Here is a 26,560-nt window from a genome sequence, read left to right as displayed (position 1 = left end):
GAATGCCTGAGGTGGGAGAAGAGAGTGCACGATCTCGAGCAGCAAGGAGGCGATGCGCTGTTCCAGTACTGCATTCGCCAAACTTCGTGCAATTAGAAAGTTAGCACATCTGGGAAAGAGGCCCATGTTGTATTAGTTGTCTCTTAGATGGAGTTTTAAACGTAGGGTCTATCTGCAGTTTGGAAGCAACGCAACCCGTTCTGGTGTACGTGTAGATCCAATCTCTGGACTTGATGGCTGCAAGCCAATTTATATTTCCCTATCTCTGTTGTTTACAGAGCGCTGTAGAGCTCTGCGCATGTCAGGATCATGCGCAAAAGGTACGACGAACATGGCGGCTCTCTTAGGCTGTTTCCGGTATTACAAGTCAGTTGGGAAATGAAGCAAAGAGGGAAGTTGTCTTTGGGATATCGTGGGTGCATGTTACTACGGGCTAGACTTTTCACGAAAGCTTTAAACTGAGGGCATACTTTTAACTGGTTGGCAGCATCGCGCGCTGATTTCCAGTGACTTAAGCAAATAATGGCTCAGGGTGCAGGAAGACAGAGCCCGCCGGCGGCTGAGCTTCCCAAGCTGCAGTTTGTTCCTTTCAGTAGTGCCTTAGATGCAGGTTTTTGGCATGAGCTGACTCAGAAGAAGCTCAATGAGTACAAGTTAGATGAGACTCCAAAAACGATCAAAGGGTACTACTATAATGGTAAGTACTGAGTAAGCTTGTTGCTTTCCAGGATTTTATTCTCGTAGAAATTCTAGTATCTGCGTGCATAGCGAAGAGTTTTGAATCGCTGTAGAGTAAGGGGCGGTTTACATAATCCTGAAAGTAGTTTGAGTTTGTTTGCAGCGTGTGCTTGCTTTTGAATTCTGAGTGTAGCCTGAATTGATAGTAAGGCGCACTGAATTCGCTGGGTAATCATACACAGGTGTGCAACTAACTCAGTCTGATCTCGAAAGTCTTACTTCTGGGTAAGCATTAGCCGGCAATTTAGGGTGCTGTGTGGATTTTGTCAGTGCAAACTCAATCAATAAACATTTTTCAATCAACATTTTATTTATATCCCGCCCTCCCCGCCAATGCAGGCTCAGGGCGGCTAACAACATCAAATACAATAGGTTATACAATAAGTATTTAAAATCAATATTTAGCTTTAAAACAGTCTAATTTAAAATTTAAAATTAACATTCTGGTGTTATTTCCAATAAGCATGATGGCGAAAATCACTTAGGTGAGTCTGTCTGTCATTTAATCGGCAAAGGCCATCCCAGAAAGGATGGTCTTGCAGGCCCTGTGGAACTGTTCAAGGTTCCGCAGGGCCCGCACTTCTTTCGGGAGCTGGTTCCATAGGTGTGGAGCTACGATAGAGAAGGCCAGCATACGAGTACTCTGCAGTTTTGCCTCCTTCGGCCCGGGGATGGTCAGTTGGTTCTTCCCTGCTGACCTCAGTGCTCTCTGGGGTTCATATGGGGAAAGACGGTCCCTCAGGTAGGCAGGTCCTCGGCCATATAGACTTTAAAGGTAATAGCCAGCACTTTGTAATGAATCTGGTATGTAACTGGCAACCAGTGCAGTCCGCACAGCCCTGGCTGTATGTGCTCCCACTTTGGGAGCCCCAGTAGCAGCCTAGCCGCCACGTTCTGCACCAGCTGCAGCCTCCAGGTTCAGCACAGAGGCAGCCCCATGTAGAGGGCATTACAGTAATCAATCTCGAGGTGACCGTTGCATGAATCACTGTTGCTAGGTCCCGATGCTCTAGGAAGGGGGCCAACTGCCTTGCCTGCTTTAGAGGAAAGAATGCTGACTTGGCAGTGGCTGCTATCTGGGCCCTCATTGATAATGAAGGCTCCAGTAGAACTCCCAAGCTCCTGGCCTGGTGCGCCGCTTTCAGCGGCACCCCGTCAAAAACCGGGAGAGGTATTTCCCCAGAGCACCCCGACCCACGCAAAGGACCTCTGTCTTCGTCCCACTCAGTCTCAGCCAAGTTGCCATGGCCTGCAATGCCAGCTCCAAATTCCCTGGGATGCAGCCAGGCCGGCCGTCCATTAGCAGATAGATAGCTCCGCTCCATCAGCTTCAGGCTTTTGTTGCAATGAAAGAAAAGGCAAAACTGGAAAACATTGTATGTGTCACTCTGGTTGGTAAATTCTGTAATTGCTTAACTAGTAAAGGAAATCATGGTCCTCAGTTTGAGAAGGATAGGATGTTTTGGAGGTCATTAATTCAAGGAAAAACTGAGCCCCATGGTGCAGAGTGATAAACTGCAGTCCAAGCTCTGCTCACGACCTGAGTTCAATCCCGGCGGAAGCTGGGTCCAGATAACTGTCTCAAGGTTGATTCAGCCTTCCATCCTTCTGAGGTCAGTAAAATGAGTATCAGGCTTGCTGGGGGTAAAGTGTAGATGATTGGGGAAGGCAATGGCAAACCACCCCATAAAAAGTTTGTTAAGAAAATGTCATGATGTGACATTACCCTATGGGTTGGTAATGGCTTGGTGCTTGCACAGGGGACTACTTTTTCCTTTAATTCAAGGAAGCACCTTGATGGCACTTAGCACCGACATATGTTTCATTCTAGAGTCAGTGCTGGGTAGTCAGAAATTTAAAGAAATGTAGAGGGCTGATAGTAAGGTGTTATCAGGGTCAGTGATGCTTCTAAATGGGAAAATGTTCCTTTAGTCACAGAGCTACCACTGTTCTAAAGACCCTTTTGTTTTTTTCCAGGAGACCCTGCTGGTATGCCAGCTCGTTTAACACTGGAATTTAGTGCTTTTGATGTGTAAGTAACTTTTCAGTTCTTGTCAAACTTGTGAAAGAGTTAGACTTGCCATACATGTGTGTGTATCCACTATATCTTGATGTTGTCATATAAAAATATGTAGAGTTCTTTATAGCATTAAGAGGCTTCTAGCAGTTTCTAGCTAAAAATGAAAAGTCAAATAGATTCCTGGCTTGTCTTGCTAACAACTTCCTTTTCCAGAAAGTGAAGAAGGAAACAAGGGGATCTGCTATCTTGGATTTGATTCTCACCAACAAGGAAGAATTGATTGAAGAAGTGGAAATAGTGGGCACCCTGGGCAGTAGTGACCATGTGATTTTGGAATTTACAGTCTTAGGGAAGGGAAAAGCTATATGTAGTCAGACTATAGGTTGGATATCAGAAAGGCAAACTTTGATAAACTATGCTTTGATAAACTATGCTGGATAAAATCCCATGGTCAGAAATAACTTAGGAGGAAGGGGGTTCAGGAGGGGGTGGGAGTTTCTTAAAAGCAAAATACTGAAAGCACAATCACAGACGATTCCTATGAGAAGAAAAAATGGAAAACACCTAAAGAAGCCGAAGTGGCTCCATAAACAGCTCTCTAAAGACTTGAGAAATAAAAAAGACTCCTTTAGGAATTGGAAGGAGGGCGTTATAACCAAGGATAACTATAAACAAATCACCAGTGCTTGTAGAGAAAAAGTTAGGAAAGCTAAAGCTCAGTATGAGCTTAGGCTGGCCAAAGATGCTAAAAACAACAAAAAAGGGTTCTTTTCTTACGTTCAGAGTAAGAAAAAGAGCTAGGACATGGTAGGCCCATTGTGAGAGCAAGAAAGTGAAATTGTAACAGGTAATGAAGAGAGGCCGGAACTGCTCAATTTCTACTTTTCCTCAGTCTTCTCTTCTGAGGGGAACGGTGCTCAACATGGCAAAAACAGAACATATAAGGAGGGTATGAAGTTCCAACCTAGGATCAGTGTAGGGGTAGTACATAAACACCTAGTTTCTTTAAATGAAACTAAGTCCTCAGGGCCAGATGAATTGCATCCAAGCATTCTAAAAGAGCTTGCAGATGTAATTTCTGAGCCTCTGGCTATTACTTTTGAAAATTCTTGGAGAACAGGAGAGGTGCCAGAAGATTGGAGGCGGGCAAATGTTGTCCCCATCTTCAAGAAGGGGGAAAAAGACGATCCAGGTAACTACTGACCCGTCAGCTTGACGTCTATACCTGGAAAAGTTTTAGAGCAAATCATCAAACAGTCGGTCCTGGAAAATTTAGAAAGGATGGATGTGATTACTAAGAGCCAGTATGGTTTTCTCAAGAACAAGTCAAGTCAGACTAACATGATCTCTTTTTTTGAGAACGTGACTACCTTGCTGGATCAGGGGAATGCTGTAGACATCATTTATCTTGGTTTCAGTAAGGCTTTTGATAAGGTTCCACATACTATCCTTGTTGACAAGTTGGTAAAATGCGGTTTGGATCCTGTTACCGTTAGGTGGATCTGAAACTGGTTGGCAGATCGCACCCAAAGAGTGCTTGTGAATGGTTCCTCATCCTCTTGGAGAGGAGTGACAAGTGGAGTGCCTCAGGGATCTGTCCTGGGACCTGTTTTGTTCAACATCTTTATCAATGATTTGGATGAAGGAATAGAGGGAATTCTTATTAAATTTGCAGATGATACTAAATTGGGAGATGTTACAAACACAGAAGAAGACAGAAACAGGATACAGGATGACCTTGACAGGCTGGAAAACTGGGCTACAACCAATAAAATGAATTTTAACAGGGATAAATGTAAAGTTCTGCATTTAGGTAGGAAAAATCCAATGTATGGTTATAGAATGGGGGATACTTGTCTTAGCAGTAGTATGTGCGAAAAGGATCTAGGGGTCTTAGTGGATCATACGCTGAACATGAGTCAACAGTGTGATGCGGTGGCTAAAAAGGCAAATGCATTTTGGGCTGTATCAACAGGCGTATAGTGTCCAGATCACGTGATGTGATGGTATTGCTTTACTCTACTCTGGTAAGACTTCATCTGAAGTATTGTGTTCAGTTTTGGGCACCACATTTTAAGAAGGATATAGACAAGCTGGAATGGGTCTAGAGGAGGGTGACGAAAATGGTGAGGCATCTGGAGACCAAGTCCTATGAAGAAAGGTTGAAGGAGCTGGGGATGTTTAGCCTGGAGAGGAGGTGGCTGAGAGGTGATATGATCACCATCTTCAAGGACTTGAAGGGCTGTCATATAGAGCAGGGGTGGCCAATGGTAGCTCTCCAGATGTTTTTTGCCTACAACTCCCATCAGCCCCAGCCATTGGCCATGCTGGCTGGGGCTGATGGGCGTTGTAGGCAAAAAACATCTGGAGAGCTACCTTTGGCCACCCCTGATATAGAGGATGGTGTGGAATTGTTTTCTGTGGCCCTGGAAGGTAGGACCAGAACCAATGGGTTGAAATTAAATCAAAAGAGTTTCCGGCTCAGCATTAGGAAGAACTTCCTGACCGTTAGAGTGATTTTTCAGTGGAACAGGCTTTCTCATGGAGGTGGTGGACTCTCCTTCCTTGGAGGTTTTTAAACAGAGGTTAGATGGCCATCTGATAGCAATGAAGATCCTGTGAATTTAGGGGGAGGTGTTTGTGAGTTTCCTGCATTGTGCAGGGGGTTGGACTGGATGACCCTAGATGTCCTTTCTAACTCTGTGATTCTATGATTCAATTTGGGAGTTAAAATGTTCATGTACCAACCCTGCTATCAACATAGCAAAAGCCTGCTGATGCGATCTTGGGTCAGCCACAAGTTCTCTCAAGGCTGTTCTGCTAAAGAGCAGTTCTGGGAGAGCTCCCTCAGCCCCACCTACCTCACAGGGTGTCTGTTGAGGGGAGGGAAAGGAAAAGGAGATTTGTCAGCCACTCTGAGATTCCTTTGGCTAGCGAAGAGTGGGGTATAAATCCAATCTCTTCTTCATTATGCTACTTTGTATGTAGACATATCACCACAACATATGCAAGTCTTGAGTTTGCTCAAGTTTGTTTGTGCCAGGCATACAGATGTAATGCAGGTTGCAAGTCTTCTTATAGGGTTAGAGACAGACAAAGTGATAGATATTAAATACTGAAGTTAGACTTGGATGATTATCACTGTGGCTACACCTTTAATATTGATGAGAAAAGATTTTTGCCATGAGATTAATTTAATTTTCTTCATTTGTACCCCACATTTATCCCCAATGGGGACCCAAAGCAGCTTCTCCTCTCCTCCATTTTATCCTCACAACAATTCTGTGAGGTAGGCTCAAATGAGAATGCATGACTTGCCCTAAGCCAGCAAGCTTCCATGGCAGAGCAGGAATTCAAACTTTGAATTCCTAGATATAGCCTGACACTTTAACCACTGAGTGACTCTGATATGTTTCAGTGATGAAATTGGTCATCTATGAATCACTGGTATAAAGTTTACAACTTTGTACAGGAATACCACCATACGGCATCTGCTTTAAAACAATTGCATTGATTTTCCACCTCTTCTTCCCTCCCTTCCCATCTATTTGCTTTCTGTCAAGTGGCTTTCAAACATCTGATGCTCATATTTTGCAGCTCTTAGACATCTGACGTTCATTCTATGTGGCTCTTATGGTAAGGAAATTTGGCCACCCCTGAGATCTTGGCTGACACTTGGCTGATACTTGGAATTGGCTGTAAATTGGCTGGAGTAAATTGGCTGACACTTGGAATGTATGTTTGAACTTTCACACCTTGAATTAAACTTTGCTGGTCTTAAAGGTGCTACTGGACTCTAACTTTGTTTTAAAAATTGTAAGTTTGTAACAAGTCTTTGGAGCTCAAGATACAAAAATTAAAAAATTCTACTCAGTCTACATAGTTTACCCTTATAGTATTGCCTCATCGTTCAGGAACTGAAGTTTATAAGTTCTTATGAGAGAATTTAAAAATCACGTTGTCTAGTGAAACAGAGAGGTTGAAGATCTTCAAGACCTAGAAAGACAGGCCTGGGTCTGTAAAATTTAAGTGGAAAGAGGTCCCAGGTCAGAGAGCTTTTAACATTTATTTTATGTATTTCATTTATGCCCTCCTTTACTCACCAGTGGGGGACCTGCAGTAGTTAACATTGTTAGCTCTTCCATTGTGTGGCCGGACCTGCCTGTCCCACATTGGTCTTGTCAGCCACCAGCGAGCCTGCAGCAAACGTGGACTATTGCACCCTTCTTAAATCTTCGTTCGCGAAGCCAAGCCGAGAGAGAGAGAGAGACAGAGAGTATGGTACAATTTGTATCCTTTCCATTATTTTGTTAGGTTGAGAGTGTGTAACTGCGCAAGATCACCCAGCAGCTTGAAGGCATGGTACAGGATTGTGCTACTTGGGGAACAGAAGATCTGAGGAGAATGGCTAATACAAAGAGTTGAGGAAGGGCAGGGCTTTTTTTGGTAGAAAATGCCCAGGAGGGACTCATTTGCATATTAGGCCACACCCCCTGACATCACTATAATCTCACACAGAGGGTTTTTTGTAGAAAAAGCCTAGCATGAATTCATTTGCATGTTAGGCCACATCCCTGATGCCGAGCTAGCCAGAACTGTGTTCCTGTGCATTCCTGCGCAAAAAAAAAGCCCTGAGGAAGGGTGATAAGAAAAGGAAACTACAAGAAAGAGTTCTGTATGGTTCACAGGAAAAGAGCATAGGGAGACAATGAGTGATAAACATCATACTGTAGTGAAAATAGGGTTATAGTGCTATTGAAGTTCTTGGATTTTCTGAGCACATTAACGTTTGTTTTTTTGTTTGGCATGTTGTTTTTATTATTTGATACCTTTGCGGGGATTAAAAAGGGAGCTGTGGGTCTATTCCTCTCTGTATGGTATTTTGACAAGACAAAGAAAAATAGTTGGCTCTGCTTTTGTTTAGGGCAGGGGTGGCCAACGGTAGCTCTCCAGATGTTTTTTGCCTACAACTCCCATCAGCTCCAGCCAGCATGGCCAATGGCTGGGGCTGATGGGAGTTGTAGGCAAAAAGCACCTGGAGAGTATGGCCTTATTCTCTTTCCTTTTTTTTTAACATAGGCCTTATTCTCTTTCCTGCCCCTTCCCCACCAACCATAATTTTACAGCCAGTCCTTTGCCTTCTGCAATCCAGGTTTGTGAAAGGAATTTCTAGATGAGTGGAAACGAACTACTTTTAAAATGGAATTATGCAAAGTAAAACACAATTTTCAGAACTGAGTCAAATTCTAGTATTTCATAACCTATTTTCAGCTTTGTTGTGTATGTGTCTAGAGCACCAAAAGCACCAGTTTATCAGTAACATTGATAAAATGGTGACAAATATTGTCCTGTAGTTCCAAGAGTATTTTCTGTTCCCCAGGAATGCCCCAACCCCAGCACATTGCTGCCCTGCAGTTGGAACACTGTATAATACCAATACCTTGGAGGCATTCAAATCATGTGATAAGAAGTTTCTTCTTGAGCAAGCAGCAAATGAGGTGAGCTAACAGTGCCACACTCCAGAATTTCCCAGAGTTAAGAATTTCAAATGGTTTTGAAAAATAGTTTGAGACTATGGCAGTAAAGAGACTGACTGTCCCTGCTATGTGGTTCTTTTTTGGAAAGTGATTTTGTTTTTTCAGGTTTACTTCAAGTGATGAGCATATAGAATGTCTGACTTCAAACACATTATGTTGCTATATATAATTTTAATCCCCTAATATCATTTTACTGTCCTATGATTTTGCTTTGGATGGACCATTTATAAAAAAACAAGCATGGTATAATGAGTAGCATGAAGTGGATAGTTTGGTTTTGGGTTTTTTGGCCTTCTTTCTTAGTTTGTTGCCTCAAGTCAAAGATTGTATGTTCCATGCTAATAAGTATATTTGTAATGATTTAGTCTTGTCTTCATGTGAGAAGACCTATAGCACCTTCATGCCTTTTAAAAATAAGAAAAATCTTGTATTTAAGTTTTCTGTTAATAAAATTGATATTGGCATAGTGTCCATTGCTTTAACTGGTTTTAACCGTCGATGTTCTCAGAAGCAATATTGATGCATGTACCATTGAAAGAAATTTGGGAATGAAGCCTTAATGATTAAAAACTGTAGTTTCTACTGTAGATGTGCCTTTTATGTTAACTTTCTACTGTAGACATGCCTTTTATGTTAACTTATGAGATAATTGAAACCAGTATTTTAACATACCACATGTATTTCGAACACGCAGTGCAGGCTTTGTATGTATACTGGGCTCATAGGAACAATTCAGGATTTGTTTGATGTAGCCCAGATTGATAATTTTCTACATTTTTGAAACTAAGGTCAGTTTAGATACACAAACAGTATAGACTTAAGCAGAGTTAAACCCTTCTAAGTCTGCAATAGGGATGGGCACAAACTAGGGAAATGCAATTTGGTTCATGATTTGTGGTTTGCCTGGTTCGCGAACCATGAACTGTTGTAAACTTTTGGCAGCTAAACAAACTGGCTTGGTTTATGAGGTTCATGACTCAGTAGAATGGATCCCGTGCCAAACTCACAGGGGGTCTTCAGCTTACTCTCCACTATCTATTCTCTAAGTTTGGGGAGGTTTGGATGTATGGGGTCCGAGTTATAGCCTCGCTAAGAATGTGCCGCTAAGAAAGTGCTTTCTGAGAAAATGAAGGCTCTTGTGCAAGCTAGAGATATCAGAGTTGCAGGGGACCACCCTCAGATGCCCTCCAAGTTCTGCCCCCTGTTGCCTTGAAGTTTTATAAACATTTAGACTGAGCGGAGACAGTCTGTCTGGCTACGTATCTGTTCATTAATTGACACAAACCTCCATGAATATCTAGAGAGTTCATGGAAAGTTCGTGATCGTTGACCTGTCACAAACTTCACTTTGCAAGCCACAAACCAGCCAAAATATGTCATGAATTTTGTTTTGTGAGCCGGTTTATGTCCACCCCTAGTCTGCAGTCAGTGGGCTTAGAAGGGTGCTTGTCATTAGCAAAATATATAAGGCTGCCTTATTCAAAGCCATAGGTCCATCTACTGTCTACTCTGATTGGCAGCAGGTAGGAAAAGTCTGTTATACTTTTTGAGGTCTTTTAATTGGGTACTTAAGAAAGGAGCAATGGCTTAGTGGTAGAAATTGGTTTGCATGCAAGAAGATCTTAGGTTAAATCCCCAACATCTCCATTTTTTTAAGGATAAGGTACTAATAGGTGATGTGAAAGATCCCTGTAGAAAACCCCAGAGAACTGCTGCCAGTTAGGCTAGACAATATTGACCTTGACTGATCAATGGTCTGAGTTGGCATAAAGCAACTTCCTGTGCTTATGTACAGGGATTTAACAACATCTTACATGCAAACCTGTTATGTTCTGCTTGGTTATGGGTATTCCCTTATTATACCCACTCCCCATTTTTATAGGATCCATTCTAGGACAGTAAGCTGCGTGATATGAGTGATACAGGCAGGTACTGAAGGATACTGGAATTTTCCTAATGTAGTTATTTTAATGTTTTGGGAACCCAGAGATAAGATGATAGTATCTGACATTGATTTCTGTTTCTCACTATTAGATATGGGATTCAATAAAATCAGGTGAGGCTGTTGAAAATCCTGCCTTGCTAAACAAATTTCTGCTACTGACTTTTGCAGTGAGTATATTATATTTAAAAAATAAACAATTCTAACTGTTTCATGCTTGTATTTAAAATTTGTTGTTATAATCTTTGTAATCTTGATAGTCAGCTAATGGATCATGAATCTTACAGGATTAGGCTCAAAACTCATTTGGGCTTTGGAATCTTCTGTATTGTGTAGTAAGTTACTTCCCTCAACATCATCCTGTAAATGACTGTTCTGCAGACTAGTTTTAATACCATTTTTGCATACTAAAATAATTTTCAGACATTTTATATCTGTTGTAACTTATCTAGAACTCTAAAGGTTTAGAGGACAAAAACTAACGTGGAAGTTCTTTGGATAAAATTAGGAACTGCACTTCAGTGAGGTTTATGTGTGCTCTAATTTTTCTTTGAATCAAGCCTAGGAGGTATCCCAAACTGATTTAAAGTTCAAAAATTCTAAAATCAGCTTGGGAATTTTGCACAGAATCTTTCAACACAGAAAACAGTGCTAGTGTATGTGTGCAGTATTCTTCCCTCCTTGGGGAGTACTTTCAGGAAAATTCTGATGTGCACAAATGTCTATATGCATCAAGGAAAAAAAGCTATGGAGTTAAAACTTCTAATGCATTTGTCATCTTATCTATGTGCAAGTTTATTCTACCATAAGGGATAGATACATGGACATTTTCTCTTGAATGTCTCCTGTTAATTTATTGAATTAGTCTTTACTCAAATGCAAGACTAGGTTTTTTCTCAGGTGTGTCATAAAAAGAGGAGGGGGAGTCATCTTACATTTGTATACAAATTACAGTGATGTGCAATAATATGTGTGTGTATATTCAGAATTTTAAAGGGTATCATTGTACATTCAGGGTTGTCTTACTTATAACTAAATATGGGCATAATCCTCTTTGATCATAATGTCCTCAAAGTGGTATACTCTGTTCTCAAAAGGCAATACTGTTTTTCTCTTCCACTACTCATTTCTAATATACTAACTCCATCCTGCCCTTCCTGAGATGTTCTGACGATGATTTCAGAATGGATGGTACTTGTTGGTGGGGTGTTTAGCCTTTTCTTCCCAAGACTGGAGGGCTTCAGTATCCTGGGAAAAGGCAGGGAAGAGCCTCTGGCAAGGTGCAGCTTAATAATGCAGAGAGGGTGGGGAACACAGCCACTCCTAATCAATCAGCAACAATCACCTTCAGCCCACTCAAATCAAACAAACAGCAGTTCCCCAGCAACCACAAACTCAGAATTTTCAGCAATCACACAAACTCAGAAATTCTCAGCAACTTCCCCAGCTGCTTAGAAAGCCAAACTTCACCCTTGTAGCACTTCTTCTCTGCTTTCTCTCAGAGCTCTCTGAAATGTGCTCAGCCTCTGGCAAGGTGCAGCTTAATAATGCAAAGAGGGTGGGGAACACAGCCACTCCTAGTCAATCAGCAACAATCACCTTCAGCCCACTCAACCAAACAAACAGCTGTTCCCCAGCAACCACAAACTCAGAATTTTCAGCAATCACACAAACTCAGAAATTCTCAGCAACTTCCCCAGCTGCTTACCCTTATATCAGTTATTCTCTGCTCTATTTTAGAACTCTCTGAAATGTGCTCAGCCTCTGGCAAGGCGCAGCTTAACAATGCAAAGAGGGTGGGGAACACAGCCTCTCTTAATCAATCAGCAACAATCACCTGAAAAGCTGAAGACTACTGAGTAAAGTAGCTTTGGATCATGGCTCAGGTCCTTATTGGCTTCATTGTTGTAGAGAGAAAATTTGAAACATACCATATGATGTTTGTGTCAGTATCCTATATCTTTAAGGCATATTGGAACTGCCAAAGGATTGTGTAACCCTTGCATACAGGTGTTTAAGTGTTAGCATGTGAATGTCATTAACCAATGAGAAATGGGATTGGTTAAGGGGAATACAAATACAGTAGCCTAATGTCTGTTCAGTGTGGAGTAGGAAAAGACGGATAGAGCGTGGCATACTGATGGACTGATAAGGGAATTGATGATTGTGGACTGTGACTTGACTATTCTGTTGGACTGGGTATCTGTACCTTTGCCTGGCTGGACTGATTGTAAGTGTATGATTATTGGACCGATTCTTGACTGTGATATCTGCCTGACCCTAATACAACTTTGTTGAACCAGCTGTCTTTGGGTACCTGACTTTGTTGCTTCTTAAGTTTGGGATTTCCCCCTTCTTTTTCAGTGTGCATCCCAGCTACTGCCCTTTCCATCCTATCTTGATTCATATATGTAAATATGTCAGTAGTAGGATGTGTATGGCAAAGTCCAATTGTGTCAATAAGTGTCATGGTGCATCTAGTAGTTCTACATTTTGAACATATTCTCTTCTTGCATTGTAAAATAATTTTTCTAACACATACACAATTTCCTCCCCTAGGATTTAAAGAGATATCGTTTCTATTACTGGTTCTGTTTCCCTGCACTTTGTCTCCCGGAAGGCATCCCTTTGGTTCAGCAGCCAGTGTGCCTTGCTAAAAGGTTCTCTCCAATTCAGGTACATAAATACCAAGGTAACATTTTGCTTGTGCATATCATTGTCGTTAGTTATAAAATGAAAGAATTTCTTATTTGTGTAACAAAATCTTAAGTAAAAGATAGATAGATAGATAGATAGATAGATAGATGAATTTATTGTCATTGTTCTCAACAAAAAGAGAGCAACGAAATGAGGTGCTCTTCCACAAACATACCAACACATCAAACACACATATTCATAAACCATTTAAATACATCTGAAACCATTAAACCATTTAAACCATTAAAACCATTTAAATACATCTAAAACGGATAACCATTCATAAAACCATTAAAACCATTTAAACCATTAAATAAACATTCATAAAACCATTAAACATTCATAAAACCATTAAAACCATTTAAACCATTAAATACATCTAAAACAGATAAAAGTACTGGTTCCTGTCCCCAGGGAGTATCCAATCTGAATTCAGTTGGTCCCTGATATTTAGAAATGCTTCAATCCAGCAAACCTATTTCAATATTAGAGTATTTATGCATGTAGAAGACTCTCAAATGCACAAGAGCATCTCCTCACTTTCCCATCCAGTTGGTGGGTGGCTGATGGGCAGCTGTATATGTGTATTCTAGCTATGTGTAGTTGTTCCTGGCATTTGAAGAAGTATAGAGTTGCACTCATGGGAGTCCTATGTATCATTGGATTGGAGTACTTGTTTCAGCTAAGCTTAAACCTCTTTGTAAATGTTTTATTTTGACCTTTAGAAAGTTCTGCCTTGTCCCATAGCAACTGTGTGAATCAGTATAATAAAATCACAAGGGTAATGACATTTTGGATAGTTCATTTTTAGTGGGTACTAAATACACAGAAGGTTTCTAAGTATTTTCTTTCTGTGGAAGATAGGATTATCACCATGATAGCAAATCCAAATAAAGACAATCTTGACAAATTACAACCCACATTTCAAATGAACCAGCTTTCTTCCTGTCAGCTTTCTTCATTGTTTTGGTGGTGGAGCTTCCATAAGGCAACTAGTTCAATTTGAATTCCAGAGCAAGTTTGTGCTCTGCATCGTTTTGAAACACTCAAAGTACATATAATATGTTTGATAATTTGAAGCTGAATTTTAATCCTGTTGGTCAGCTAATAAAGTGCAGGTACTTGAAGTGCCCCTCCTGCGCAAGTCTCCTTGCTCCTCCCCCAAGGATGAAGCCTAACCATTTCTTTAGCACAGTAGCTTATTATGTGCATATTTTTCCCTTGAGTATATCATCATGTTTGATGAGAAAGATTTGAAGGAGTATAGCTGAGATGTAGACTTTCCACCTTCTAGTATCTCTGATTCCAGACAATCCCCCAAGTATTGGAATTCAGTCCTTCCCAATTTGCCTGTGGAACTTGCACAAATTGCACAAAGCTTGTATGCCTCTTCTTGGCTTTTGTGTGTGTGCATGCACAGGTTTTTTGAGGTATCCATTATTTGTTCTTTGATGTCTACCAAGATGAGTCACCCCAGGCTAGAAGTCCCAGAAATAATATTGGGAAACTAATCATACTATTTGGGAACAGCATTGATTTGAAATGTTTAAATTGGACAAGCTTTCATGTAATTTGAAATCAATTACAATAATAACTACATAGTTATATGTGGAATCAGGAAACTTGTTTTCCCATTTGTTACGTTCTTCTTCTAAAAGCAACACAATTCTGAAAAATTTCTAAGAACTAATTATGTTTTAATTTTTAGAAGTATGTCCTTATTGAGCACAATCCAGCTAGTTCAGTGTAGTTGGAGTCTTTCTGGAGACTGAGCTTGGAAGTCACAAAATTTTGACCTGTAAATTTTGTGCAGAGAACTTTATTGGATTCTAAATCTTAGCCATCCTTCAACACTGTACCATATTTTTCAGACTCCCCTTAAAAGTATTATTCTGTTGAAATCAATGGGATTCATTTCTGCATAAATATGGCCAGGATCAGGGAACTTTCAACATGATCTTCCAATTAAGTTCTATGAATACCAATGTGGTGAATGAGTTACATTCAGGAAACTAGATTCCTGCCTTGTATGCATATCAGCCCAGCCCAGTTTCATTTTGTAAAATAAGCAAAATGGTGTGTTATGTTTTAAAATAGGGTTACCAATCCCCAGTTGGGGGCAGGGGATCTCCTGGTTTTGAGGCCTCCCCCCCCCCCGCTTCAGGGTTATCAGAAAGTGGGAGGGGAGAAATGTCCACTGGGAACTCCATTATACCCTATGGAGACCAATCCCATAAAGTATAATGGAGAATTGTTCTGTGGCTCTAGGGGGCTGTGTTTTGAGGTACAGGCACCAAATTTTCAGCATAGCATCTGGTACCTCTCCTCAACCCCCTCCCCAAGTTTCAAAAAGATTGGACCAGGTGGTCAAATTCTATGAGCCTCCAAAGAAGGTGCCCCTATCCTCCATTATTTCCAATGAAGGGAAATCATTTAAAAGGCACTCAGTCCCTTTAAATGTGATGGCCAGAACTCTGTACGGAGTTCAGTCATGTTTGTGAACCTTGCTCCTGGCCTCACCCCCAAAGTCCCCAGATATTTCTTGAGTTGGACCTGACAAACCCCAGTTGTAAAATAACATTCTTTCTGAATCAGTGGGACAGAAAAATTAATGCTTTTCCCCCTTTAAAAGTAGAGTTGAAACTTCAGTCGTATTTTAAACTAGTCGTAAAAGCAAACCTATTATACAAAACCATATAGTGATTTATGATGTTAATAATGTATATAGACAATTGCAGTGTTTTCATTTTAGCTCTCTAGAATTTTCATGCAACTACTGTTAAAATGACTAAGGACTTAGTATTAAGTAAACAAAATTTCAGGTTTTTTAAGCTACTATAAATTGATCTGTGTTTTTTTCAGATTCAGTCTCTTCAACATGCATATGATGAACTTTGCCAGAAAGAAGGTCATACAGCCTTGTCTTATTTTTTAGTCAAGTACCATGATGATTCAGTTCTTGTGTCCTTGCTTAAAAACTGGGATGATTTCTTCCCTGATGCAAAACAAAAAGTAAGCAGTGGTACTAATATAAGATTCTGTGGCTGATATTTGTTGGAATAATACTTCATGCATTTGATTCCATTTATTTGTGCTGGCTTATGTTATGTGCAGACCTTGGAAAATAAATTACAGAATTCAGGCTAGTTGGCTATCTGAAAAGAGACCTTTAAAAAGAGATCAAGGTATATTTGGGATTCAGATTACAATCTGTGTTTCCCTGTTAAAAAACGAATTGTTTTAACTAACAAATGAGTCAAGCTAACACATTATGACTTTGTCTAGAATAGTTGTAGCTATATCTTTATCACAGCTTGGGGAAGGTCTCCCATCTTGCTGCATCACACAGTAGGTTTTAGCTCTTTCCTACAAAGTGATCCTTCAGTCCAAGAACGGGTTTGTAGAACTAATAGTGCCGTTTTTTTGGAATTTTGCAAATTGGTAAATTCATTAATCTGTAAGCTCCAGGGCTCCGTATATGTTATGATATAGCAATTGTATACTTCTAAGTATGTTTCTCCTGCTTGTTTAAACAATGTAGACATTAGTGTGGAATAAGTTTACAATAAATATAATAAATGCTAACTTTCTTATTACATTGTGTTAATGTGAGTGATTTCTTTTCAGGTGACACTTGCTGTTTATGACCCTTGTAACTTTGCCCAGTATCCAGGATGGCCGCTAAGAAATTTACTGGTCCTGGCAACATGGCAATGGTATTTATTTTTTAAATGTGCAAGTCATTGGGACTTCCTTAAATGCTTCATCTGTAGGTACATTTATTAGGAATTGAGATCCATTGAGCCTGGTGAAACTTCCTTCTGAGTAAATGTGCAAAATTATGATGATGTTCTTTATTTTTTTCATATAAGCTGGAACTTCTTTCTTGAGCTGCGCTCCCCCCACTAACTATGGAATGCATAGTTAGCTGCTAATACTTTAAGCTGTATAGAAAACACCAACATCCATTTGTCAACAATGCCCGTCTATAAATATGCACTCCCAGTATTACACTTAATGTTGCTTATATCAGTTTACTGTAACATTGTATTTTTTATTGATCACAGTCAGTTTCCACACAATACAATTTGTACAGATTAGTTCACAATATGCACAGTTCCAGGGCATGCAGCACCATAAATCACACTTTCCACTCTCTCAAGCCCATTCTGTGGGAAAATATAAATGTCCTTTATATTCCCAGTTGGTTCAGCTGCAGCCTGGAAAGTCAGCAAATTGATGTACTTTTTCCAGACTGTAAATACGTTTTTATAGCCTTCATCATGAAGTCTCACCTTTAAAAACCTCTTCATTTATCTGGAACTAGCAAACATTAATACATTCAGTTTCCCATTAATATATTTTACCCACACTTCTTACTTCTGCACTGGGGGGTTTTTGTAGAAAAAGCCCAGCAGGAACTCATTTGCATATTATGCCACACACCCCTGATGTCACCATTGTTTCACACAGGGCCCAACAGGAACTCATTAGGCCACACCAACCTAGCCGGAACTGTGTTCCTGTGTGTTCCTGCTCATAAAAAGTCCTGCTTCTGCAACACTCCATAACTCCATAGAAAGCTTACCCGCTGCTTTGGAAGTTTCTACATGCAGACCAACACCCACTCTTCATACAGTTTCTGTCAGCGTGTCGTCTGTCTATCAGTTTCAGTTAGCTCTGATTCTCAGGTTACTGGAGAAACCTTAACATATTTAAATACATCTCCAACAAGCTTTCCTTACTATTTAAAGATACACCCTTCTATCTCATATGTAATCCTACCTGCATTTTACTGTGGTGTTTACATCTGTTTAACAAGCAGTAAGCACCTTATTTATTCATCACCTCATAAACAGTTTTCTTAAATTAAGTTACAGTCCATTTACAATGACAGGATTCTTTATAATCTGTATAAATTGTATTGTGTGAAATTCTATATTATGTGTTTACATTGTATTGTGTGGAAATAGACTGTGATTGACTGGGTTCATCTCTTGCTTTGAAGACCCCATGGAATGAAAATTCTTGGGGTCACCATGAGTGGGTTGCAATTCAATGGCATAACCTTTTAAATTACCAAAGTGCCTCTGCATATGTAGAATTGTCTCTTCCCACTGTTGTTGAAACTTGGTATTTGGAGTGAGGGGAGAGCTCTGTCTGCCGTTTTGCACTCTCCTCAGCATGAGGCACAGCAGGCCAAATGAGAGAGTGAGACTGCCAAGGTCTAACTTTTCTGCCTGTGGAGAAAAGAGAATAATATCACCACTATGCCACTGTGGCCAGCTTACTACATTCCTGGGTAGTTACCATGGTGATTATATTCTCTGTGGCCAGCTTGCCGTCTCCTCAACTGTTAGGTATTTGGATAAGAGAGCAGAGCTAAGGAGAAGGGCTGGGGGCTGATGGAGAGGATAGGCCTTCTACTTCCATTCCTAGCATGATGCCTTCAGCTCAAGGTACGGTTTGTCATATACCCATTGCCCAGTCCCTCTTGAGTGGCAATTTCAAGATGTGAACCACCTGATTCCCACAAGGCTTACCAGGCAATGGCCTTGCCCACCTGGAACATAGGGTGTGGTGCCACATTTAGGAATATTGTGGTGCCAGAAGGGCCACAGTTGGCATGTTGGCATGTTGCTCCCAAGCCACTAAGTGAACATCACTGGATTAGGCAAATTTATGGTGAACAGGTGCAGCAGTGGCTATTATCCATGATGACCTAAATAAAGCCTCCATTTTCAGAGACAGTAACACTGTGGTTTACCAGTGTTTGGGAGGCATAATGGGGAAAGTTGACCTCTGTGCCCTGCTTGTATACCTTCTGGAAATGTGTGGTCAGCCACTGTGTGAAACAGAATCCTGGAGAAAATAGACTACTGATCTGGTCCAGGATGACTGCTATTACATTCTTCTTTGGGGAATTTTTTAGAAAAGTATCATCGTAATAAACACAGCACAAACTAAGATAGCATCTTGTTTTGCTGATGTAGAAGGGTTGAACTATGTTGGCAGTATGTGGATGACTAAATTTTAAAAACTTACATTAACTTGTGGGCCAAGGAGCAAGGGAGGAAGCAAGAGTGACAGGAAGAATAAACTCATTCTACATTAGCTTGGAGAGAAAGCAGCCATGGCCTATATCGAGCATGACCATAGCAGCATGAGTGCAGCATAGGGCAGGATCCAGAATCAGGATCCTGCCTAACATAACCCTTCACCTCAGTCCACCAGCAAGGCAGTACGGTGGGATGGCAAGTGCAACATAGGCATACAGCCCTTACAACCTGAGGCTGGAGCCAGGTGTCAGCTCCTGGGTTGGGCATAATATGGAATGACCCCACCCTCAAGAACCCTTATGGGGTCCCTAGATTAGGGGAGGCAGAAACGCCCCAATCTCCTTTCCCATTTTCTTTCTTCCCATTCACCAGCCAGCCTTTTATTTGTTTAGAAAATGTTCATGCTGCCTCTCCAGGAACCTGCCAAAGGGGGAAAGTAATAAAAACAAGATACTAAAAGATATTAATTAAAATCCAGCATTAAAAACCAGCCTATTATGAAAACATAGACCACAAAAACCATCTTAAAATAATGATTTCCCAACTAAAATAGTGTTAAAAGATCAATCTCTGAATTAAATCCTGGGTGAATAGATATGCTTTGGCATGGTGTCTAAAAAAAGAAACATAGGTGCCAGGGGAGTCTCAGGGAGAAAGGCATTCCACAAGTGAATGCCACTATTGAAACAGCCCCATCTTTGGTTGCTACCTGCTTCACCTTGAAGGTGGGGGCACAGAGAGTAGGGGTGAACAGTATGGGTGGAGGTGACTCTTCAAGTACCATGGCCTCAAACTATTTAGGGATTTAAAGGTAAGAACCAGTGCTCTGAATTGTGCCCAGAAATAAGTGGGCAGCCAGTGCAGCTCTTTCAGCATTGAGTTGATACTGTCCCTGAATCCCATCCCTGACAAAAGCCTGGCTGCTGCATTTTGGACAAGCTGCAGTTTCCAGACCATTTTCAAAGACAGTCTGAAGCAATTTGTGTTACAGTAATCTAACTTGAATGTAATCAGAGCATGGATCACTGGCAAGATCATGCCTTTTCAGGAATGGCCATAGCTGACATATAAGCCAAAGGCATTGTGTGCCATAAAGGAGGGCCTCCACTTGTAGGCCAAGAAGCAGCAGTATCCCCAGGCTGCAAATCTCTTCTTTCAAGGGGTATGTAATCCTCTCCAGGACAGGATGGCTCCTCAGTCTTTGAGCAGTTTTGTCAATAACCAGCAGCAACTCTTGTCTAGGCTGAGCTTCAGTTTACTGGCCCTCACTTATCCACTCCAGGCACCTATGCAGTGCTTCCATGAAGCCATGTGACTCATCTGTTAAGGAGAGGTAGAATGGGTTGTCCACATATTGGTGGCACCTTGCTCCAGCTCTCAGGATGATTTCTCCAAACAATTACATGTAGATATTAATCAGCCAAGGGAACAAGGTGGAACTCCATGGAATCCTCACAACAACCCTGATAGATTAGGCTGAGAAAACAACTGGCCCGAAGTCACCCAGCAGACTTCCATGGCAGAGTGGCAAGATCCTAATCTATCACCTTACCAATACACCAAACTGTGTGTCAGTTTTTTGTGCTTCCCTCCCCCTGGCTGCCTTTCCCTAGTAAATAATCTGACCAAGTTGCAAAAGTCTTGCAGTAGCAGGTTGCTCAGATGAGTTGTGGTGATTTCTGCCAGATCCAGCCAAGTCAAGCAGCTAGTGTAGGGACTGCCACTGGCTCAGGTGAAATGTGAGGCATCAAATCATAGCCACTGCTGCACCTGGGTGAGCTGTGCTGATTACATGGGAGCAATTTGCCTGGTGGTTTCTGGCTGGGCTTGTCTCCAATATGTCCTCCCTCTAGACATGAGGGGCACCAGTAGACCGTGAGGCTCCAGTAGCCTTGGAAAAGGCCTTCCCTCTGCCTTCCTCTGACAGAAAAAAAGGTTTGAAGGCTGGCAATAATATGGTGGTTGCCTGGCAACCCTCACAATAGCTGCTGCAATCTCCTATCTTAAAAGTACGAGTGCTACTTTTATTGTTTGGGGTTTAACACACATGCGCACACAGTAAGCAGTTGGTTTCAGGCTTTGGATTTTTCTGCGAATCTGGGGCTTTTCTCAAGTTTGTAGAAAGATCTGTCTTATCTCTTCAAGGCTCCAGTCTTAGGATTTAGATATCCGCAGATGAGACCATATCGAAAATTAGATATATTTACTAATTTCATTTCTAACAAATGCTTTTGATATATTAGGCTTCCATCTTTTTCAAAGACTTACCTGTTAGACTGAAATTCCTAATTAAGCACCATTTAATCTTTTGCTCTGCTTTTGCTAACACCAAGGTCTGTTTATCGACAGGGGCATACATCTCCGTGCAGTAGAAGTGATCTGCTTCAGAGACAGGACCATGCAAGGAGCAAGAGACATTTCTCACAGCACAATTTTTGAAATAGAGCTTCCACAAGTGACACTTGGTTTAGGTAACTCATATTTTGAAATGTGGGACTAAATGTTCAGAGTACTGAAGTTAATACGCTATTGCATTAGGGGGAGCTATCTTTCCATAAAGCCCGTGAAAGAAGTTCAGTTCTATTCTTTATGTATATCATAAATGTATATATGTATATCAGTTGTTCATCAGTTCAGGATTATTCAGCAAAACAACCATATCAAAAATGTGTATGAATTTTGGTAGACTGATTGCAAGCACAAAAGAGAATATCTTCTGTAATTTCTTTCTTGTGTTTTGTCTGGTGCGAATGCTGCTTTTCTCAGTAAGTCGGTAATGAAGGATGAGGTAACCTCATTTCAATAGAATTTATTGCCAGATAATATTGGCAGAGAGCAGCCACTAGAATTTTTAATTCATTGTGGACTTGAATTTTTGACCTAGCAGTTAAGCCCCCTCGTTAGACTGTATTCTCTAAAACATAATTTCCCATTAAGTCACAACCCCTTGAACCCATCCGTGATACTCTGGGGGCCTTACTGTTACTGGTTTCTGAAATGTGAGTGAATCATTATTAATCATTTTTAATGTACATAGTACCTTATCTCTATTTAATTCTCTAATGATAGAATTATTTTTGCCTACTCAAGCAGTTTAGTGACAGAGCACAGATTCAGATATAATGCATACCTTAACTCATTCCACATGGGCAACATTAGCAGACTGAGAAATTAAGGTAATAGAATGTTTAAAGTTCCTGTGTTACAAGCAGTAATAATAGTTGCTACATAATAAAATACATTTAGCAGAGTATAGCCTATATTTCTGCATGAATATAAGAACATTCTAAAAATTATATAGACCACATATTTGTGCAGTAAAATCACAAAACTGCACAGGAACTGTACCTTCCTTTCTCCTCTACCTTTTCAGTGTTTTTGCTACAGTGAATTCTAGTGAATGGGTTGGATCCAGCATAGTGATTCCTTGAGAGTATGAACTTCATTCCCACAGAGCACAGCTTCATGCTTCCGCCCTCCAGCAACAGCCCAAATGTCCCCCTCCCCACATCAAATCCTGGTCCTAGGAGTCTTCTTTCTCCAGGGAGAAGGGTTTCAGGGAGCATTCTGGATTGCTGTGAAGGTTGTATTCTATGGACATAAATCCTGGCACCATCTTGAAAGGTTGTGCTTGTTTCCACCCAATGTAGTATTTGTCAAATGCTTTGAGTTCAGGGCCAGCTGTTATTAACTGACTTATTCAACGTATTCTAAGTTTGTATACAAGAGTCTTTAAAAATTCCATGGTAAATGTGGATTGCAATAATTCTGTAATGTTTCTGTTATTAACCTAAAATCAGCGTCTCCTAAATTGTTTGTGTCTACAAGGTAAATTCATATTCTGTAATGAAATATGCTGCTTTTTCTTTTGCCTGGTAATGCAGATTGCCCAAAAGCTGTTGGATGGGAGAAAAATCAAAAAGGAAGTATGGGCCCTAGAATGGTCAACCTAAGTGAGTGTATGGATCCCAAAAGGTATGCATTGTTAGAAGTCTTCATGATTTAATTCTAGTAGATACTAGTATGTATGTATCTACCTATTAGAAGTTGTTGCCTCAGGCAAGTGCGTGTATTTAGAATATTCAGCCTTATTTGAGAAATTTTGGAACAAACAGCAGGCTACTGAAGGAAGGTAGCAGGATCTTCTCCACCAACCCCTCTTGCAGTCTTTTCTGCAGAATCCAAATCAGTGGAGACAGAAGACTTTTTTCATTTTAATAGGCAGTTTTTTAGAAGCATGATGTGTCTTTGCAAACCAGGATGGTGCCAGAGGAATTGCATGGTGTCCATCCCTGCTCTGGAGTGAAACTTAGACTTTAATTTTTTTAGCCTATAAAACCTTTCAAAAGACTAAGATAGTGCAACCTTTAGATTGCATAATTTGTGGTTTTCTTTGTACTCGGTGCTTTGGCTGGCACCTGAATTTTGTACTTTGGAAGTTGGTTTTCCTGAGATTATTTTCATTGTTTGAAATACCGGGTAACAAAAAAGGGGTGGTGGTGCAGAAATTAAAAATGAATGAAATACAGGCTTTATTTTTTAAAAAGAACGCATGAAGCTATCTGATACTGAATCAGACCCTTGGTCCATCATAGTCAATATTGTCTACTCAGACTGGCAGTGGCTCTCTAGGGTCTCAGGTCTTTGATATCACCTCCTATCTTTTAACTTGTGTTGCTGAGGACTGAACCTGGGACTGTCTGTATGCCAAGCATGCAGAAATTGTAAAAATATAAGACACTCATAAAAAAGTGATTACAAGCATCTTTTATCTACTCAATTTGTTTCTGCAAAGGAATAAAATACTTAGGTATGTTTAATATATTTCTTATTTATTGCATAGGTTAGCAGAATCATCAGTGGATCTTAATCTTAAATTGATGTGCTGGCGGCTAGTACCCACTCTTGACCTGGAGAAAGTTGTGTCTGCAAAGTGTCTTCTTCTAGGAGCTGGTACGCTGGGTTGTAGTGTAGCCAGAACGTTGATGGCAAGTACTGATTCTATTCCCCCCAAATTCTAATGTAGCTCCATTATTTTGCACTGGAGAATCAGTAAAGCTAATCTGATGATTGAATAGTTCTTCCAAATTTTTGGTGGACGATTGTCTCCCTTGCTGTTCCTTCTTCCTCCTGTGTGCAGTGTATGGATCTCCTCTTGGGCACCCTTCCTGCTGGCTTCCTTGTATGCATACTACAGATACATTGGGATAATATTGGGTTATAGCATTCACATTTTGATGCTCAGGTATAAACAATACAGTATAAAATAATTAAAATTACAACTAGTTTCAAACTGAGATTAATAATCTTTTGGAGGGAAAAAGGTTTCTACAAGTACTGAGGTTTCTGTGATGTGTCATGTCTAAAATAAAACTTTGGCTTGACAAAGAAAACATCAATGTATGTTTTGAATAAAGTGTTGAAGTAAGAAGAGAATTATCTACTATTACTGCCCATAGTTTCATTTTACTTGTTACTAGTGGGCAGTGTTTAGTATGGTGGTTCTTATAGCATAAGTGTTAAGTGGCGCAGAGTGTTAAAGCTGTAGTACTGCAGTCCTAAGCTCTGCTCATGACCTGAGTTCGATCCCTGGTGGAAGCTGGGTTTTCAGGTAGCCGGCTCAGGTTGACTCAGCCTTCCATCCTTCTGAGGTCAGTAAAATGAGTACCCAGCTTGCTGGGGGGAAAGAGTAGATGACTGGGGAAGGCAATGGCAAACCACCTCGTAAAAAATCTGCCATGAAAACGTTGTTAAAGCAACGTCACCCCAGAGTCAGAAATGACTGGTGCTTGTACAGGGGACCTTTCCTTTCTTATAGCATTAAGTGGACTTCCACGATTATAAGGAATGATCCTGACCTCTTTTAGTGTACCTCTGTTCAGTGGCCTCGTTCAGAAGTGATGTGGTTATTTCTTACCCAAGAATGTGTCCCATGCTGCACTTGTGACATTTGAAGGGTGGAATGAAGTCAGAAGGGCAATGTGAGTATTATGGACCCATGTGTCAACAGACCAAGCTAGTGAACCTGTCTGACCCATCACACCCACATGACTCCCTCAAAGATTACCAGAGCAGCATGGAGTCCAGCAATGAACATGTAGAATGATACTGAATTGATTTTATCAGATGACGGGGCAGCATGTCAATGTATCTTTCTTTCTTGTCAATGTGAAATATGTACCTTCTCTGATCTCTTGTTCTGAGCATTAGTATAAGGGATAGAATGAATGCAAGAGCTCACATGCTGCTTTGATTTTTTCACTCAGGGATGGGGAGTCAGGAAGATCACATTTGTGGATAATGCAAAGATCTCTTATTCAAACCCTGTACGGCAGCCCCTTTATGAGTTTGAAGACTGTCTTGGGGGTGGGAAGTCCAAGGCACTTGCAGCAGCAGACAGGCTTCAAAAAATATTCCCAGGAGTGGTAAGTAAAATATTTTAACCTTATTTAATCTTCAAACTACTTAAGAGTTTAAGAAGCTCAGTTGGTTACCCAATAGCACTTAAAGCTCCAGTGGGAGGAAATGGGGGAGAATGATGTCAGTGTGCCTGTGCCCACCCTTTAAGTAAAAACCAGAAGTGATGTTATGGGATTCCTTAGGATTTGCAAAATAACTCTTAAGATTTTACCATGAAGTTTTTGCAAATTCTGGAACATCCCATGATGTCACTTCCAGTCTTCACTGGAACTAGTGTCTATGTGCTGGTGTGATGTTGCTGTCCCATGCCCCCCAGTTGCCAGCTGTGGCCTGGTAGTCCTGTGAACAATTTACATGCTGGTTGCCTCTTCAGTTAGTACACGGAGTCTTGATGAAAGGAAGTTAAAACCAGGAGTGCAGGCTCTTTTTTGTAAGATCGAGGACCAATCTTAGAAGGAGAGATTGGATACCTGAATGCGGTAGTGGTTGGAGAGATCATTTTCTCACCAGTGCATTGTAATTTCTCCCATCACCAACTATCCAAGTATTGCATAATTAAGTGGTGTAAGAGCTTAGGCAGTCCAAAATCATAGCCTCAAGAGCCTTTCCTTCAGTGAACTGGGATTAATCAGAAATACATTTTTCATATGCTCACAGTACTGCTTCCTATTTTTCTGTGCTGAGTCCTAGCATTTAAAGAAGCTGTAGTTCAATTTGTGAACCTAAATCATTTACCATTCCTGGTTTTAGCTTGCTGCTATCTGGGATAGTATGTTTGATTAGGCATTGAGTCTTAAATGGTTATCTGCCACTCAAAAGCCACTTGCTGATTGCTAATTCCTCATATGAATAAGAAAAATAGGGTTACTGAGGAGCATTGCTCATTAGTATTAAAAGCTGTTTCTGGCTGTGAAATAAAAATTTAACACTTTTTATATCACTTGCTCTGAGAAAAAGAAACTCTGGAAAAATTCAACTTGAAAAACTCAAAATACTCAAGTTTTGTCAAAGAAACTCAAATGATCTAATTGTTGTCCTGATAGTACTGATTGCGAATGCTTGTGACTGGTCCATTTGCAAGGGTTTCATTGTATTACTAAGGTGCCATTGCTGACTCGCATTTTTAAAAAGTCTCATTTGCAAATGC

The 26,560-nt window shown here is 40.6% G+C and overlaps 1 protein-coding gene across 1 annotated transcript in view; it reads left to right on the top strand.

Moving 5' to 3' along the window:
- The first annotated feature begins 313 nt into the window (after nucleotides 1-313).
- ATG7 (autophagy related 7) overlaps nucleotides 314-26,560 on the top strand; it is a 151,712-nt gene continuing 125,465 nt past the window's right edge. Inside the window, exons 1-11 of the mRNA XM_060239876.1 lie at nucleotides 314-697; nucleotides 2,716-2,770; nucleotides 8,139-8,256; nucleotides 10,330-10,407; nucleotides 12,797-12,913; nucleotides 15,797-15,946; nucleotides 16,562-16,650; nucleotides 21,343-21,464; nucleotides 22,878-22,968; nucleotides 23,837-23,981; nucleotides 25,260-25,418. Coding sequence (XP_060095859.1) covers nucleotides 523-697; nucleotides 2,716-2,770; nucleotides 8,139-8,256; nucleotides 10,330-10,407; nucleotides 12,797-12,913; nucleotides 15,797-15,946; nucleotides 16,562-16,650; nucleotides 21,343-21,464; nucleotides 22,878-22,968; nucleotides 23,837-23,981; nucleotides 25,260-25,418 — 1,299 coding nt within the window. The 5' untranslated portion in view covers nucleotides 314-522. The remainder of the gene's footprint in view (nucleotides 698-2,715; nucleotides 2,771-8,138; nucleotides 8,257-10,329; nucleotides 10,408-12,796; nucleotides 12,914-15,796; nucleotides 15,947-16,561; nucleotides 16,651-21,342; nucleotides 21,465-22,877; nucleotides 22,969-23,836; nucleotides 23,982-25,259; nucleotides 25,419-26,560) is intronic.

This window comes from Heteronotia binoei, chromosome 5 (genome assembly GCF_032191835.1).
Source record: "Heteronotia binoei isolate CCM8104 ecotype False Entrance Well chromosome 5, APGP_CSIRO_Hbin_v1, whole genome shotgun sequence".
Taxonomy (NCBI): domain Eukaryota; kingdom Metazoa; phylum Chordata; class Lepidosauria; order Squamata; family Gekkonidae; genus Heteronotia; species Heteronotia binoei.
This window is presented reverse-complemented; position numbering and strand designations above follow the sequence as displayed.